This window comes from Varroa jacobsoni, unplaced genomic scaffold (genome assembly GCF_002532875.2).
Source record: "Varroa jacobsoni isolate VJ856 unplaced genomic scaffold, vjacob_1.0 scaffold_1082, whole genome shotgun sequence".
Lineage (NCBI taxonomy): Eukaryota > Metazoa > Arthropoda > Arachnida > Mesostigmata > Varroidae > Varroa > Varroa jacobsoni.
The window spans coordinates 40491-58949 of NW_019213984.1; the positions used below are offsets into that span (position 1 = coordinate 40491).

Here is an 18459-nt window from a genome sequence, read left to right on the forward strand (position 1 = left end):
TATATATAGAGAGAGAGAGAGAGAGAGAGAGAGAGAAACATATGGTATATAGCCATATACAATTTATGCATAATCTCGTCATAACTCGCACATCGCACCTACTTAAACGCTCAATTAGGCTGACACATCGAATCTTATTATAATCCCTCATTACCGTTTATCAAAGCTACTACGTAACGGTTTTTTCATAATATACCATTTTCTACATACCGTAACAGTTCGTTCTCACGTAACTTGGAATAAATGTCCGAAGTCCTACATTCGATACCGCCGCTTCAGACGATTGGCTCCTCCCTGCAAAAGACAATGTGCCTACCTTTTATTTTGAACCTGGGCCACCCTACTAAGTGTCCCTAAGTTTAGTGGGAAAACAGGTCATCGCTGAACCGTCACGTGGATCGTTTTCTCATGTTCCAATAAATTATACCGCATTTTACCGTCATCCGTTATCTTTGCTGTTACGCTTGTAAAGCTTGGACACTCGATACTAGTAACTGGCGGCGAGGAAGATCCGTATCGAAATCAACAAGAAGTATATATGTATATACAAGATTCGGATGGTGCACGAGCTTTGCCACTTTGTGTAGAGCCTACTGACGAGAGGCGGAAATTAGAAATGCAAAACATATAAAATCATGATAATATTTAGTTGAAGCTCGGTAGAAAGAAGAACTACCGAAAGTATTTCCGAAAAAAATTGGCTTTAATCCCTGTACAACTAACGTATTGCTTTGTAAGATTATACAGTAAGCAACCCGGCCTCTCGGAGACCGTGCGTTTGTTTCGTGTACGTATATCTGCAAGGTATCTTTATAAATATTTAGGAAGCGACAGAGTGGCCTTCGTGCCAGCCTCAGCGCTCTCCTAAGGTGTAGCGGTTTCCTGGGTCCCGATGATCTCCATGGGGGAGAACCTGAGCATAGAAGCCGCCAAATCGGGGTCGCATCTTTTACTTCATTGTCGTTTTCGTGTCGCATTTCTATGTGTCAACCATTCTCCTGTATCTTTCAACCGAACAAAGCAGACCTCTCCAAAACGTCTTTTTTTTTTCCAGAATTGGATCTCCGGGCAACTCCTCGTCCTCTGAGATGTTTTTGTCCTAAGTTTGTATCACTTCCGGTTTTACGCTTCCGTTTGGTCCTTTATCTCGTTTTTGTCTCGTTTCTATCTTTATCTCTTCTATATTTTCTTCCCCTAGACACTGTCAATAGTTTGCCAGTGTGAACAAATGAGAAACACCTCATTTTCTATATTCTCAATCAGCCGCTGGCAACTCTTGTAGAGATTCAAGCCACACATTTATTTGGACTGGTTTTTCTAACTAAAGGAAAAACGAAGGTAAGTCTTTTAGGTTCCTGCGTAAGCAACCTTATCGCCTTTACAGGCGAATGTTTATCTACAATATGGAGTACGTTTTGTTTCTATTTTTGTACAGCCGCTGAACTCCTGTAGCCATCTTCACTCTCTTCTAAAGAGTCTTCTACGTAGTTTCGCTGCTGCGCGAAGCTCAGTTGCCATTACCTTTTTGTGTTTGTGGGATTTATAGTTTTCTTTTTAGTTTTATAAGCCTGAGGAACTAGCGGAAAACAAGGAGATAAGCGGTAAAGAGTGAAAAAAAACACTGAATCAAAGAGAACAATGGAATTCTCCGATGAACACACATCTAAGACGTCTCTTGCTAAACCCACTGTACACATTGCCAACGTGTCTTGCTGTAACAGGACTCATGATGTACTCGCGACGAGACAATGCCTCGCGTCAGATACAAACTCAGAAGAACAAATATAACAGCTGCAATCCTCTCGGAGTTCCCTGAATGGGCGGATGGGAAGATTCCGAGGGAGTTTGCACCATCGCAGTAGGGGGTGTGGAATAGTGGTACGGTGACGTTCTTCATTTGCTGCGATTCTCTTTGGCCGCTTGGGACGGACTTGTTCCGTCGACTCGGTTGGTTTGTCCGCTTCAAGAAAACGAAAACTACCAACAGAACCCCACGCGTCCGACGCCCGACATTGTATCACCGTGGCAGCGTCCCGCTGGTCTACGTGATGTTAGAACAATGTCGTCGTTGAGGAGCAAGAAAAAACCCAAGCAAATATAAGACAAGCGGAGACAAAAATCGGCTGTACGTGTACCGAGCTAAAGATAATCGAGCTTGTATTGTTATAACCGAATCTCGGACAACCACAAGCAATACTGCCACCACAAAGGCCGGAGGAGGTCGAATCGAGTACTGGAATGATAGCCGTGTCTCTCTTCATTTCAAAGAAGTGAACCTCCTTTTAAAACCTTTAGGCAATCTGTTGCCGCTAGATACGGCAAATAAGCGTGCTTGCCTCCAAAGGAAAACGTAATCGAATTACAGGTAGGTAAATAAATGTATATATTCTTACTGCATACATACAAACAGAAACAATTCAAGAACATTTTCATCTAGTGGATGTTCTTTAAGCTGTTAGTACAGTCTCAGAGTACGCAACGAGCAACAAACGAACTAGCAACGATTTTAGATTCTATTGTGCAGAAAATTCGTTTGAGGTTTTGTCTTGAGGACCCCTATATTTGACTCAGCCACTGGTTTTTGACGCTTCTTCTATTCCGGTTAATGGTACCATGCCAAAAACAGTTGTAAGCCAATAAACATATCCAATTTATATGTTCACTTTAACACATGCTAACAACCCTTAGGTGAAAGCTTGAAGTATTTCGCCGTTTTCCGTCATGTCGACAGGATCGGATACCAACGCGCTGCTTTAACTGGGCATGAAGTTATTTTTGGCCGCATATCTTCGATCTGTAAATTGCTTCCTAGTCTATCCGGTGATCCTACGAATAGTTTTTGTACAATTTTCATAGCGGCCAAATATGCCCCGACGCTATACATTATTGACACGAGTCCAGTCTGTATACATGCACACGTTATAGCTTGCTTATATATATTATCGAATATCAGCTCTGGCGTCGAATACATTAATTTAAAATTAAAATGAACAGCAAAATTGCTCCACGTGCACGTGCAATGTGGTACAACGAATGAGCCTCGAACTGTGTGGCGCCCCGTGATACGTTTTGTCGGGCTAATGCCGCTAGAGGCAAGAGAAATACATAGACGCCCCACCGGTTGATAGAGTTGACGAGAGAGGAGCACTTACGCTCGACTCACACCGTACGCCATGAAGGCAACTTCGTGGCGAAAACAACTCTTCACATCCGGGCAAGGCAGGACGTCAGGGACAATTAAGAATCGAATGTTAGCTTTACGACTATGCCACTGAAGCGGCCACAACGAACCAACTGTAATTTAACGCAACATCGTCGTATGGTTCTTGCCGTTGTCGCTAAGCGGCTACGTACACAACTACATGCAGCGCCATCTGTGGAAAAAAATATGCAAAACGCTGATAACTATAGGGGGACGAGAGCCTACAGCTATAATGTCCTCGGAACCATATAAACGGTCGCCAATGAATAGAAGGTAAAACTCTATATAATATAGAGTTTTACCTTCTAGACATTCTTGTAGCGCTAGGCCAAACGATAGTTGTACTTCGTACTACTCGAACGAAGCAAGGTACGTTTACGGTAACCATTTATACGCATTTAGATTGTAATACTCATCGATCAGAATGATTGAGGCAACACTGTTTATTACCTAATTATTAATATATAAAAGTGCATTATCAGACGTTCACGCATTCTCATTCTGACGCGGTGCCACTTAATAGCAAGCTATTCATAACTGCATTATAACAGATGTATCCGTTACAGACGCGCGTCCTCAACGATAATAGCTGATAAAACGTACCTAAATTGATGTACACTGATGTGGGAACATATAAGTAAAATTATTTGTTACGATAAAGCTTTTTCCCTATGTAGACTATTCCACTTGTGGATAAATTGCGTTTGAAAACTGCACAAAAAAGGCTCAACAGCTACGTGTAGCCGCATAATTCCATGCTACAATCATTTTTCTATTTTTAGTTGGTGTATAGTAACAGGCAAACAACTAAGACCTTAACGTCTACCAAGAAAATGAGGTGACAAACTCTTAGACACTAATATATCGTAGTTTTCAGAGCTGGCTAAACGTTCAAATTGGCAGCCGATACGTAAAGCGTAAACGTGAGCCCAAATACGTATATTTTACTTAGCGATTTCCACGACAAGTTGCTACGGTAGCATTTATAAATGTTTCCTGAGTCGATAAAGCGGTCCTCGAAACACTTTGGTCATTTGACAGACCTCATCACAAGCAAGACGCTCATACTCTACCGAAACGTCTATGGTTGCCTCACTCGACCAAGTCATAACTTCCATCGGACTACTCCCCTTCTCAATCGCACAGGAGTTCTAAAGCAACTGTTACTAAATCCGTGGGAAATCAAGGAAGCCCTACCGTCTACTGGCAGATTTTGCTTGTTAATTTCTATTTGGTGGCAGCCGGAACGACGGCGCGAATTTTCACATGAGGGTACAGCGGTTATAGAATTAGTAACTGATATGTAATAGAATTAGTTACCGTCACCGCTACAGTGGGTCGCGAGGGCTTTGACAATTTTCCGCAGTGTCGAGGATTGTGTTGGCAACTTAATCTGCGTCAGACTGCAGAGGAGATCAGACCGGCTTCTTTGTTCACATTCATATTCTGGACATGGCACCCCGTACGGAAGTTGTTATAATACCACACGTTTTCTACATTGGCGAACTCCAGACTGAAAAAAAGTTTTACAATGGTTTTATAGTTAAGGTGTCTTTCAACAAAACGCGCATTCAGTGCAGAGTTGGCTGTTGGCGAACACAGGCATGTTTCTGATATTGCCGCCGAACGATCCGGATGTCGAGTCACTTCGTACACACCCATACAAAGAATTCAATAAGGCGCAAAATGACAACAAGGCGTTCAGGAATTGCAAAGCAAACGAGCTTGTTAACGGTTTAGGACATACAGTAAAGCTGTCATTATGTATAGAAGGTGTAGGACTACTAGGAACATACCTCTACAGCACACTTTAGCTTAGATACGATCGTAGAAACAAAATAATTAGAAAATTTTGAATTTACACGCCGTACCCTATATATACATAATTTTCCTCTGCGAACGCCATCGTTGGTAACATCTACACTGGCTGAATTACGATATCTTATATATCTTTGCATAGAATGACATTTAAACAACAATGCACAATTTTACGCTTCTCAGGCAACTTGCACGTATGAAGGGGTCGCATGTTGAACACGTGTCGCCTAAAATCGAATACCACATGTGCTCGACTGGGTATACTTCTTTGATTGCCCTCTTTGAAACGCGCATACGGTTGCTTATCGAAAATCATAATCGGGTTGAAATCGTAAGTGATACGTTTCTTCATAGAATTTACTGCCCTTTACATGTACGCCGCAGCTTGCAAAGGTCACACAGGTAATCTACGCCGGTTAAAATAAGATGTTACAGAAATATATCGCGCCGAAGTACGCAATATGCCAATAGTTAGATTACAACTTAACTTCACGGCGTAACTTAATGGAATTGTACGCCTTTGAGCTACTGCATTATTTCACTGATCTCAGATTGAACATATGCTCTCTATAGTTGAACTTTAGCTGTATGAGCATAAAGCAGATGCGCGCCCATGTGAATACATCATCTGTAACCATAGAGCTCGTCGGCCCACCACACACATCATGGCCCATCAGAGTTAACCAGGGCCACCTGTGGCGACCGTCACAACGCTCAAACTGGCCTAAACAGAAAGTTACAAAACACGCCTAGAAAATAACTAGACAGAAAATATTTTTAACATCCGAACATAGACACGCAGGTAGGCGTATCACAGTTCTTATTTGAAAGGTCTTCGCCCTGGCTGGTGCAGGAGCTGCCGGAATCTATTCAATTAAACAAAGGCTATTGGTGTTAAATAGCCATTGGTAGGTCACTTGAATGACGATAGGATCGCTGATGCCTTTTGCTTTTGTAGCACGATCATTTGCTATGGTGACGTCACTCTACCACGATTAGTAATAGTTTATTTTATTAAGAATCATAGTAATGATCAAATTAAATATTCGCGCCCGTATCACTGTACACGTAAGCGATACATGAGTTATGATTATTTACGTCCTGAAGTTCTGTTCCAAGTTACTTATGTGTATATAATGTGAGAGTGTGTATCTGTGTAACGGTATCTGTTTGACGGTTGATTCTAGAGCTCCGGAGCTGCTGTTTGTTTCCCTTAAATAATAATGAAAATAAACAGGAGTGCTTGTATCCGTCCGCACGTGGGTTTGTGCCTAAGTGTGACGACGTCTCAACAAGAGAAGTGGAGTGTTCGAGCAGCGTCGTAACGGCTGGCGCCTAAGCGTTATGGCCAGGCTCGGAAATAACTATCTTTCCAGAAAGAGATACGTTTATCCACAGTATCCGGAACGAATACGAATGGAAGTTTCTAATGGGGCTAACGTTTAATTAGCTGGAACTCTCTTGATGTGAGATAAGAATCACACGACGTCGTGCAGAACCTGTCACCGTGATTGGTGGGCTTCGATAGCAGGATTAAAACAATATCTTGCAGTGGGCGTGACATCTCGAAAGGGATACGGTGAACAACGGCACACTTACACAGAGCAGTCCCCTGATCTGAACAGGTAGAAAATTAACCCAAAAAAGATACCTTATAGATATTGTCGTAACGAACAAAGTTTGACATGAATTCGGCTATGTAATCGAAATAGAGATTAAATAAATCCCTTTACGCTCCCTTAATATAGCCTAACACTTCATAATTTACTGGTTATTCATAGGTAATATATTTAAATAACGATATTCCTAGCAGAACATTGACAGCTGTGCACCATCGGGACACAGTTACCTAGACGGCCCATGTGTCGGTAGAGAAATGATTTATTGACGGGAACTTTTAGCGCGTTGCACGGCTAGCTCTAGCCCTGACATCGACAGACCGCTGTCAGTGTCGCTAATAATCAATGAAACTTCTTTTTAGCATATGAATTACCCGTCTCGCCCGGAGGCAACTGCGTGCGACTTCATTCTGCTAACAAACTACTATACTGCTACAGATGGCTACTGCGTCAGGAACTCTTCACGAGTCGAAACAATGCTACGTCTAGAGGAATCTACTCCATATCAATGAGTAGCACGGGTGACATCTCTGAACCGGTCAGCGCATATGGGTCCTTGCTGGGTCGTTAGAGGCGAACTGACAGTTAATAGAAGTCTCCCAGTTGGCCGCAACCAGAAATCTCCTAGTGACAAACGTCAATTTTATTTATTCTAATTTTTTTAATCAGTACGAGCAGCTGTCATTAGAATAGTTTGTGAGGTAGCTCAGATATGGTGTACTCTCTGGTGAAGTAATGACTGCTCGTAAAGAAAACCACGATGGCGGTCGCGTTAGAACCGGTACCCAGTGTGAGGATACCTAGTGTGACAATATAATTCCCTGATTACTACAAACAATTTTTAGTACGGAAGTTATGTATAATGTCAATAGTGATTCTGTTTTACAATAGATACATCAGTGTAAAAATCAGAATTTCATTCGCCTCTGTTCGTCAGTCCTTAAAGACCTATTATTTCGTAACTCGTCTCGGCAAGACGCTCAGTTCCAGGTTAATTACTTTCCCTTTTTCGGATCATTGTTTGCGATCTGCCGGGCCTGAGAAATCAACAAGAAAAGCCAACTCAACTCCAGATCGAATAGATTTGTCATCCAACCAATGGCCACTCCGTGTTTGCTGCTGAAACTAACCTGGAGCTTTTTAACTTTGTACTTTTTGTATCTGCCCTTTAAACAGAAACATGATAGCTTTGCTATTTTCATTCCCGGCAATTTTGATTTGGTCAGCAGTCAGAATATAGCATTTTGATAGGCCTGAAAGACGCCCAGCGTCTTGAGTTGTCGAATGGACGTCCGAACCACTTCAGCATTTCGCGACACTTAACAGCGCGCCAATATTTGAAGTGCGGAACTCAGTTCAACAAACATTGCTGGATGCGAACAACTCGCCAATATTCTAAAGCAATCTGTTTCTGCGTCTCACTCCGCTACGCTTCTGTCTTTGACACTGCAGACGATTTGGGCCATCGGCGGAACAGTGTCCTCCTATTTCGACCCGATGACCTGCTAACGTACAAATTAATCTATCCATCTGAATATTAAGCGTTTTCCGGAAAATCAAGGTAACAATCTCGTAGAGTTCTGGAATGGTTTTCGGCACGATATTGTTCTGTTCATCTTTATGCTTCTATAGTTCATTACGCTTCTCATCATTCCAGGTTTATGGTTGTTTACTGTCATCTATTTCGTAAATACTAACCGAAACGCTTCGGAACATTCAGCCGGTCTATACAGATTTCGAGCTAGCACTACTACTATTCGTAATTGTAGGGTTACTCAGGTGTTCCAGTGTTACCATACCCAACGAGCACTGCGGGATACGGTAGATATTGCATCGTTACGAGCTCAGGCGTGCATGCTGCTGAAAATCAACAGCTCCCAACAAAATCATCAATTCATTTTGCCCCCATCGTTTATCATATAGACAGGAAGCTATACCTGATTTGGAACATAGGACTTGTCGGTAGCTTCGTTGTTACCATCGCATTGATTCATTGTGCCTTTGCTGTTGTAGCGGTGCAACAACTTCGTATTAGCATAGAATAAAGATTTACATTCATTACTTCGCTTAGAAACATAAAAACAATAGTAACATTAATCAGCGGGGTAGCGCTCTGGGTAACTAGTAAACGAAATGCGTGCATAGAGCAGAAATATATTACCCTACACCCAGTTCGGCTAATCCTTTCTAGTATTGTTCCTGTTATAATTTTTACTATACAACGGAATAACATGCACGGCAGGCTGTAAATGGTTTCGCTCCGTCAAACAATAGGCCATTCTATCGGCCAAAAATTTTACAGGAAACCAAATTTCTTATGAAAGTTTGAGAAAACTATGCTACAAACTGTGTATGTGGACCGATCTGTTTCCCAGGGGAACACACCTAAATCCTAAAAGTAATCAAATTAACACCATTCACTATCCAACAATATGAGTGTCTTCAACTAACTCTTACTGTTTACAGCCTTCGATCTATCTCAATGTTGCTGTTAGCCAGCCTTGAGGGCTTGTCAAATCGAACAAGCCAAAGACCGACATACGCACCTACGCCATCAAACGTCCAATAAAAACAACAACGAAGCGGAGTCGAACGAGCTTTGGCGCTATAAACCATTTCATCGTCTTTTTTTGCTAAGAAAATCGAGCGCAGTACACACCGAACAGTGTCTCTTGTTATTACTTCATGATCGTTGTAGTCGCCGCCGACTGTCCAGGCATGCTATCACTTCAGATCGCTCGTAACACTGTAATGACTCACGCGTTATACGTGCCGTTGATGCTTTCACCGCTGCCGCCACAGCTACCACTATTACAGATGTCGCCAGTGTACAATTTTTCGTTATCCTGTATACGTTTCGATTCAGCCAATTTGGCTAGAAAAGCTGCTTTCGTGCACGAATTATACAAAGAAGCACCGCCACAGCAGTTAGCCGTTTCAATTACGCTGAATCTGTTTCGAACGCTGAAGTCGTAAAATCAGCGGTCTGACCATGACCGTTGCTGTAGCTGACGTTTTCCTCGGGTCCAAAGGTGACCAAGTCATTTTCGTCGTTCTGTTATGGATACTTTCGTGTTAGCTTCGGCAGGTCTTGCTCCAATTTGCTCTAGTTCCCTTGAGGTCATCGTTACTGATGTTCAGGGGAACGGTGGACTGTTAGAAAATAGAGAAAAACGAGAACCGCAGTAGAAGAGTGAGCGCCAAATAGTAAGGGTACAGTAAACGACTAAATGTACCCTCAACGTGGTATGGAACAGGACGACGCTTTGAAGTTATAACGAGCAATTTCGCTTGACGACGCGTAACTTTCTGTCATCTGATGGCAAAGATGACGACCATTTCAAGTGCTACGATCAATTTTGTAAAATCCCCATGTACTTACGTTGTAAGTATCTTGTTGTTTCTATTGCTCATAGTTCTTCAGCTACGACGAAAGAATAGAGGGGGGCTACAATTAGAACTATTCGTCAATGGAAATATTTCAGCAAGCTGATATGTTGAAGCAGACAATGAAAAAAGGTAGGGTGAGAGAAGCGAACACACAAACCGATTTTATTATTTTTTTATATGATCTTTAAATATTTTCTATGATTAGTACTATTACCTGGATGATATGTTGCATCACAAGTTTCCAAAGATTTTGTATGTAAAATATATGTATAAACACATTACAAATTTAGAATTTGGTGGCCAGCGCCATACGACTGTTCGTATTAATAGCGCAGTTATACAAGGCCCGGATCAGACATAGATACAATCCTATTTCGTTCTGGGAACCATCCGTCTGATCAATGAATGCCTAACGGCGATGCTGGGCGTAAAACTCGAAATATAGAGAGTTAAATACAAAGTAATGTTACACTCTGTGGTGTTAGCACAACACGTTTGTACTTCCATTTAACATCATGTCGCCAACCACCCGCCAAATAAATATACAGAGAGCCCCATATATAAATATGGGGAGACTGTATAGCAACGAGTATGTATGTGCAAATTTGCCACATCTATAAGTTACGATTTATATATGTCGAAGCAAAGCTTTACTCGTTCCGTCAGCTAAATTACCATTACATCGACGAGTCAGCACAACGGAACGAAACGCATGTTGAACACGGTCCAACACGGACCACAACTGTGACACATTGGCCCCTATGATTCTCTTTGACTCATTTGCCTAGAGGTCATTGGATAAAACTATGGTATGTTTCTATTCATGTGACAGGCAGACAATCTTTACATTATTACGTACCTGTACATAGTGTTGTCCAATATAGAAATTCAAATGTTGATATGAATCGTCGCCTTTGAATCGTGTGGTTCACGAAAGGTTGCTGAACGAATGTTATTGTTTCTGCCATTTTATTGTCTAACTCCGATTTCCGTGCATGTCGCACGTTGACCGTACGATATAAACGTGTTGGAGAGTAACATCTTTTTTTTCGTAGCCGCTATACGTTTGGGAAGACTATTCTTAGCACTGATGGATTTCTGCATTTATCGCCAATAGCTGCTCGGCTAATACAGAAAATGGTGATGGACGACGAATGCAGAAGATATGCCAGCCAACTTTTCTTTCCGTGATCATAATCCGATCCTATCAACCTGTACTCTTGAAGCATAGGGCTTAATGGGATGCCTCGGTTGCACAACCTTTCGTCAATAGTCACATAGGTTTGGCGGCATACCGGGGCCATTTTTTCTGCTGTCACTAGGCGGACGGGGCCTAGCCCTGAGAGGCTTGACGCCAGTAAGGCGGAATGCGGGTTGTGAACCCAGCCGGTATAAGCGAGCGATCGGAGAGCGGACGGACGAAGAAAACTCGATAAATCAATGAAAGTCTTCGCTGCTGTCAAGCTTCCTCTCCCTGGCTGGTAACATTGCATGATGTCGGCTTCAAAAGTTTCCCAAGTAAGTTACTAGAAGTCCAAACATACAGAGTAGCTATTGTTCCGTGCAATCTGCTATAGACTCGCGGTTCAACAGACAACAGCACGACAAACGCCTGTTGCTAAGGCACGAATAGGCTACTAGAAATTATTTATTGGCATTATATCGAAGGACGAAAAGTAGTTGACTGAGGTAATAAAACAAATATTCAATGGGCGTTCACACAGTTCTTTATATGATTCTATTAGGGTAGTCCGTATACTCTCCAATATACGTCTCTTTCTAGTCATCGTACGTTTGGCGGATCAGGCGACATTTGCCAACGACAAATAATCGTCAAATAATTGACTAAGTGTTCTGCATATACGCTGAGCGCTACTTCAGACACTTCATCATAACTTTTTTACTGAAGCATGTCTACACCTAGGAAATTCTAAATTTTTGCTATACTGAATTACTGTTGTATTCGAAGCATCAGCGCTAAAAAACAGCTTCGTTCCATTTAGATAACGCATGTGAAAGCTATTCACGATTAATTAGTCATTAGCTTTTGTTTTTTCTACTAGCAATAGAAAAATTCTAGCAATGATATTGAACGGAGAAATTTCCGCCCTGTGCCCACCAGTTTTAGTGCAGAGATCGCTTTACCATTTGCATGCACGGTTAACACCGTACGAGTTGTTGCGTAAAATGAATTTTTCTCTTGACACTACCCTCAAACACGTATATCTATTTTGTAAACTAAGAGAATGTTAATAAAACAATTCTGCATAGTTAGCAAAACAGTATATCTTAACATCTTGGCATATGACAGTCAGCGCTCACCAGGTTTACCATCTCTACTAAATGTCTACACATCTATATAGACAGATCGTATATACACGTTTAAATGCACCGCAAGTAGTCTTCGCTAAGGTCAGCTACTACGGGATCTCTTAACAAGAACCCAGTTTCGCCCTATGACCTTCACAAGTACTTGTGCCCACATACAGCCCAGTCGTCAATTGATGCAACGAAGCATTCGATATCTAACGCTACGCAGCCTCGATATTACTGCGGGACTCTTCTCAGATGCTAGTATATAGGGTGCACAAATACACTAGCAGAATGAGCGCGGAACTACTGACCAATGCTTTGCATGCATATCATGCTTTATAGGTACTGGGCTCAACGTAAAATTTAACAACACTGTAGATAACAGTGGTTGAATTCCATGCAAAAAGTCTGAGTAAGCGACTTGACATCAATGACAATAGAAACAACAACAAAAACAAATCAACGGTCGGGAAAAGATCTGACTATATTTTCTGGCTTCGAGAAATGGAGTCCGATTAAAAACGGTACCTGTACATCCATCGTCTCTATTGATTTTCTCAGTCTTTCACTAGCAGCTTTGGACGCATAGCTGGTGAAAGGTACCTTCTGTCGCGAAGCCGGGACAGCGACACTTTACCCTTCTTTTTGATCTGTTAAACAGTATTGGGCACTTTCTACGTCGTTACTTGTGTTTCTTTCGTATATCAACCGCCCTTTGTCCTGGCTCATCGTCTCTACTCGTTCCTGGTGCTCCTGTTATAATACGTTTTACAGCGAAAGGAAAACATCTTTTTTGAAATGTCCGCTATTCTGGCCTCGCTTGATAAAAGACTCGGACATTACGAAAGAATTAGGCCTCTCCTCTAGCTATCCTTTCATATTTAAACCTATGACGAAAAACATTTTTGTGTTGTTGTTTTTAACCCATAATCTGTGTCCTTCCCAGAAATAATAGATATTGGAAAAACAGCGGCCTGAAAAGCTTAGAAACCGAACATATGCCAAAGCTTAAATACTTACGTTATAACACGGCTGCTCACCTACCCCGAATTTGTCTCTATTTTCCGATTGTCATTGCCGGCTATTAAGTAGGATATAGTTCAGACCGCATTTTGCCAACGAACTATCATATTATAAAAAAAAAAATTACCTGGTTACTGGGGCTGGCTGGCGAAATACGTAAGAACCTACCACTCACAGACGCCCACTATTGGACGCAGCTCATCTGCGATACAACTTTCTATTGGCCTTACCTGAAAAATGACACAGCAAATGGTTAGTAGTCGAGATAGTTATGGCCGCCTTAATAGGCGTTAGGCATCAAATCGGTCGTCATTAAAATATATTGAATTAGTTATATATAAAAATTTCGAAAATTAAATAGTATATCGATTGTGTAAATTCAGTCCAAAGCAGTGCTTTCTAAATCTCCTTCCAATTGTGTAACCTATATATATCTATATACGAAGGCGGCATCTAAATCTGGTTAAGCTTCAACGAGCCCTTTGTCGTAGCGGCATGTGTATTCATGCGTTATTCCCAGTACCGAACAAGAATCAGTTATTTCTAGATAAAAAAAAAAAAATTAGTCCATCAAAACATCGTCTTCACAATTTGATCAATTATTATTATTTCATTTCTTGGTGCTAGATGAAGCGCCAATGAGGTTGAAAGTTTCTCCTTTTTTTTTAGTCGAAATCGACGTTTTACGGAATGAAAATAGTTTCTGATAAATCGAAGTTAGTGAGACATACCACGAGATCCTCACTAGGGTTTAGATTTGAAGGAATGGGGGAAGAATATAAGTTGAGTTGTCTAGATAAGTTGTCTATTTGGAACTTTCTACGCTTATCTGCAACTTTTTAGATTTGTTGGCAATTTTAAGCCGCTGTATTCTCCAGCTTTTTGGCTTCGCTGGTCATACGCGAGTTTCACGTGGCTGAATCCCATAGCGAGTTAATATCTTCAATTAGAGGGTTATTTTCGAGTTGAAAAATGAATGTTTCATTCTTTTATGAGTGGTTTAGGTTCTGAATAGAAGTGGTTTAGGTTCTGAATAGAAACTGTTATTGCGGTAGCTGGTGGCCATATTGGATAATCATAACCTTTAACAATGACACTTTAAGCATATACAAAGAAAATCGTTGAAATACAGATACAATCTTTGAAAGGAGGCACAAAGAAGCCACCGGATTGCGACGTCGCGCTTTCTATATGCAACGTAAGTGTTAAGCTGTTACAAGCAAATCCAGTGGACTGAGTAATTTTTGAACTATACACAGCTAGCAGACGAAATTGGGCTGGTAAATAGTTCAGTCTCCTAAAAAAACAGCTCAATTTTACTTCACGATAAAAACAGTTTAGAGGAAAAAACATTTTTAATTTCAAAAAGAACGTTCAGTGGTCTTAAAATAACTGTTGAAGGACATAGCGTTGCGGTCATCCTACGATTAGAGAAAACCTTAGGCAAGAAGGCCTTATGCGGCAGCATAGGACGTGAATGATGAGAACATTTCAAGAACGGAGATTGGAGCGTTGAAAATGAACGAGGAAAAGGAGACTAAGAAGGAAAGCGGATATATTTCAAGAACCTATAAATAGAGAGATATGGCTGCCCATAAGCCGCTAGAGCGCTCGGACAAGTGGGCAAAACATAAAGGAGAACACCTTGTATAGATACTGAAAAGTAGCTATTCTAGCCGTTAAGCTATTCAGCTTCAAAGTTCGCAAAGACCTTACAGGGGATGTGCTTGGTTAAGAAAACTTCGTTAACAAGTGCAATTTCAACTGCTACTTACGAGCAAATAAACACACTAGCACTTACTTACGTGATTATCACAGAATAAATGATGCTTCCAATCTTGAACCACAAATTCAATTAATCGAGTACCCAATTGTTCCTTGGTCGATCGGCCGTTCGTATCGTCAAATGACGTAACAGCGTGTGGATAAAGCCGAAGCATATTCCGTCCGTTCAACCAATTTTTCTTCCTCGTGCTGTTATCGTTAATAGAAATTTTTAATTTGGCCAGTTGATGCATGTTTAAAACGTACGTTTTTTTGCTCTTTTGTCATATTTTCTGTATCCTAATTGTTACCATTGGAATCGTCCACAGTATTGTTCCAAACACAGGGCTGCCTCAGGCCCTGTTACAGCTGTCGACCCCTCCAATGTCCAACCAGTAAATAATATAATAGTACTAGTTTTACAGTAACGATTGCTCTGCGAATAACTTATCACAATCAGGCCATTGTCATTTGATGACGACCCACTGACTCTGCGATACGTATTGACGTCATTTTTACCGCTGTCTTTTTGTGCGCTCCTGGCGCTGTCCAGTACCTGCTTTGACGGCGACGTGTGGCACTATCAGCGCCATTAAGCGATTGTTAAACTTCATCCGGCGCCCGCCGGCACCACCTCACCGTTATCGCTATTGGTCACAACATCAGAATTAACTATTGCGTCAACTGTAAACATAATTAACGTCTGTGGTTCTTATGCTGAGTGCACGATGTGACATCGATGCTTAGAACCGACTGGCTCTAGCTAGGAATCTAATCAATCACTTCGTTACCCTTCTTTCGTTTGGCGATACCATTGCCGGCATGCTATGAGGCAGCAGTAGCGCTCTGCGTCAATATATAACGTAGCCACAGACAACCGATAAAGAAACTCAGATTGATCACCATAGTCGTCAGTATTGTGATTATTGTTGTAAACATTGTCAGTAGAGGCGTATGTAACATCTGTCCAGAGTCGTCTGCTGAGGATGATAATAATAATAATAACTAATAAGGTTGATGTAGTTACAACTTTGCGTCGCAGTCGATGAACTGTATCATGTAAATAACAACAATAGAGCTTTTTAAGAGCTTTACAACGTTTAGGGTCTCACAGTTGATACACAGAGTCCGCAAGAACCGTTAGACAGAGAACAAGTACAATATTTTTAAATATTTTTTTTTATTTATTTATTTATTTAAATATTTTTAAAAAGTAGTAAATACTCATTGTTGTTGTTATTTATGTTAGCATTCAAACTTCACGCGACAATTGCATACGCGAGAGGATTCATTACTAACAGTGAGAGCCTGAATGCTCACACACATTTTCAGATATCACAGCACACGCCGCCGGCAAAATCGTGTATCGCGGTAATGTAATACCGGCAAGATCGTACGTTTCATAGTGTTTCTAAGTATATATTTGTATATACCACGTAGTACGTTTGTTTGTCAATCGGTTAACGCCAACCCATATATTCGTCTCTGGTGTTTAAAATAAAAATAAATAAAATAAGTAAATAAGTATCTATCCTCTTATAAACAGAATGGGACAAGGGTAAGTTTACGGCATACAACGACCATAGACAACGAGAGAAATGTGAAGTTTGCAGACATAAAAAAGGCAAGTTACTTACAATTGGAGCAGCGCTGTATTGACTAGAGAAGCGTACATTTTTCCCTAACAGAAAGTTAACTTTTTTTTTCCATTTCTAATCCTTTTCCTTCTTGGAGCCTATTATCGACGGCATCTATGCCTTCCCCGAAACCACAACTGACCTCCTTTCATATTCGTTCTAGCATACGCTTTCTGTGTTATCTAGCTTATTTGACTACAAATTTTGCAGGCACGACCGCGTTATTTTATCGATTTCATGGCCCAAAGAACGCTTCAACAAAATGCGGATCCAATGAGACTCTGCACCCTACCACGGAGCGTCAGACGACAATGAAAGCTTCCGTAGTCGCCATCGGCACGACGGTAGCAGCTGACATATATTTCCCAATTGTTGACTGCAATTCTCGTACTGTCTAATGGCTTGCCACTGACAGCAATGTTGGCGCATTTCACTTGGTTATTCCGTTCAGGTCCTCACCAGGCCAATGCTTCATCTTGTTTTTGACAAATGAACAGAAAAGCATACAAGGTAGAACAAACCCACTGAATCACAGAATACATAGACGTCTAGGTTATCTAAATACCTTTGCTTCATCAATTTTGCATGTATACCTGTTATTGGTGAAGCGCTTATTACTGGTTCTTTTTGACGGTTGCCGCAACGCCATGTAGGAGACGGCATACACGACGCCTGGAACTGCCAATTCATTATAAAGATCCGGAACGAATCACTGACCGGCTATTGCTCGTATTTGAAAAATTTAGACGTTTGCCAGGTGATCTCAATTTTTTTTTCGCCAAGAAACGTCAACTGACACTCGTCAAATTTGGAATCTCGACCGCATTGGTTCAACACTGTTATATGATTTATATATTTATATTATCGAGTAAAAGAAAATATGGCTTTTCCGAAGAGTGTCGCTGTTGATATCGTGACTATTTATCCTTCAAAAAAAAATGTTCGCTTAAAATCACTTTCTCATTGAAGGTTCTAAGAAGGTTAATGGTATCATAAAATGATAGTCTGCGTTTCGTCAGGCTCAATTAAAATTAGTTGTTTTTATTCCAGTTTCTTTAGATATAGGCTCTTTCCAACAGTACGAACCATTACGTGATAGCGTGATGAATAACGTATTGGCCTGCCAATTGTGGATATTTTGCGGTCTAGGCTCGAATTTTGTCGAAAATGGGTACTCGTTCACACTCAAATACAAACGTAGATGACCAACAACATATCTTTTAGTGTTACTACTTAGTCGCGATCTCTGCATAGGGTCCTTTCAGCTCGGTGGCGCCCTTCCGTCCAGGCAATCAGTTTCATCTATTTAATTATTGTTGGCTTGCTACGATACCTCCATGTAGATGCGTAGTCAGTCGTAGATCGTGTAGTACTAATTAACGTACATGGAGCATTTATTTGCCATACCGTACAGATGAGGGGCAGCCAAACGTTGGCGGATTATTCGAACAGGTATTTAAATGGAACGAGTATTATTATTTGACCGGTGGTCTTCACTTTGCATAGCCCTACCCAGTCAGCTACCCAACTGGTCCTTCAAAGCAGTGCTTCACGCCAAGCGGCGTTCGACCCGCTTCGATTATCTGTATATGTACAACAAACAATACGTATATATATATATATACAGTTGGGTGAGGAATTTCTGTTGGGCTCCATATCTAAACTTTATATGCAAAAAATACAATAACAAACT

At 41.2% G+C, this 18459-nt stretch overlaps 1 protein-coding gene across 13 annotated transcripts in view; it reads right to left on the reverse strand.

Annotated features, from left to right (window-relative positions):
- Positions 1 to 17052, reverse strand: part of LOC147752684 (uncharacterized) — a 20785-nt gene extending 3733 nt beyond the window's left edge. For 3 of the 13 annotated variants that reach the window (XR_015313443.1, XR_015313440.1, XR_015313436.1), the window contains exons 1-4: positions 15171 to 15676; positions 13493 to 13595; positions 12871 to 13095; positions 211 to 294 (exon numbers count right to left, since the gene is read on the reverse strand). Coding sequence is in view for 3 of the 13 variants with exons in the window: in XM_086970896.1 (XP_086827022.1) it covers positions 12976 to 13095; positions 15171 to 15339; positions 16767 to 16804 (327 nt within the window). In the remaining 10 variants the exon portion in view is untranslated. The other 10 variants (XR_015313439.1, XR_015313441.1, XR_015313437.1 and 7 more) reach the window with 10 other exon arrangements.
- Between the last annotated feature and the right edge of the window lie 1407 nt (positions 17053 to 18459).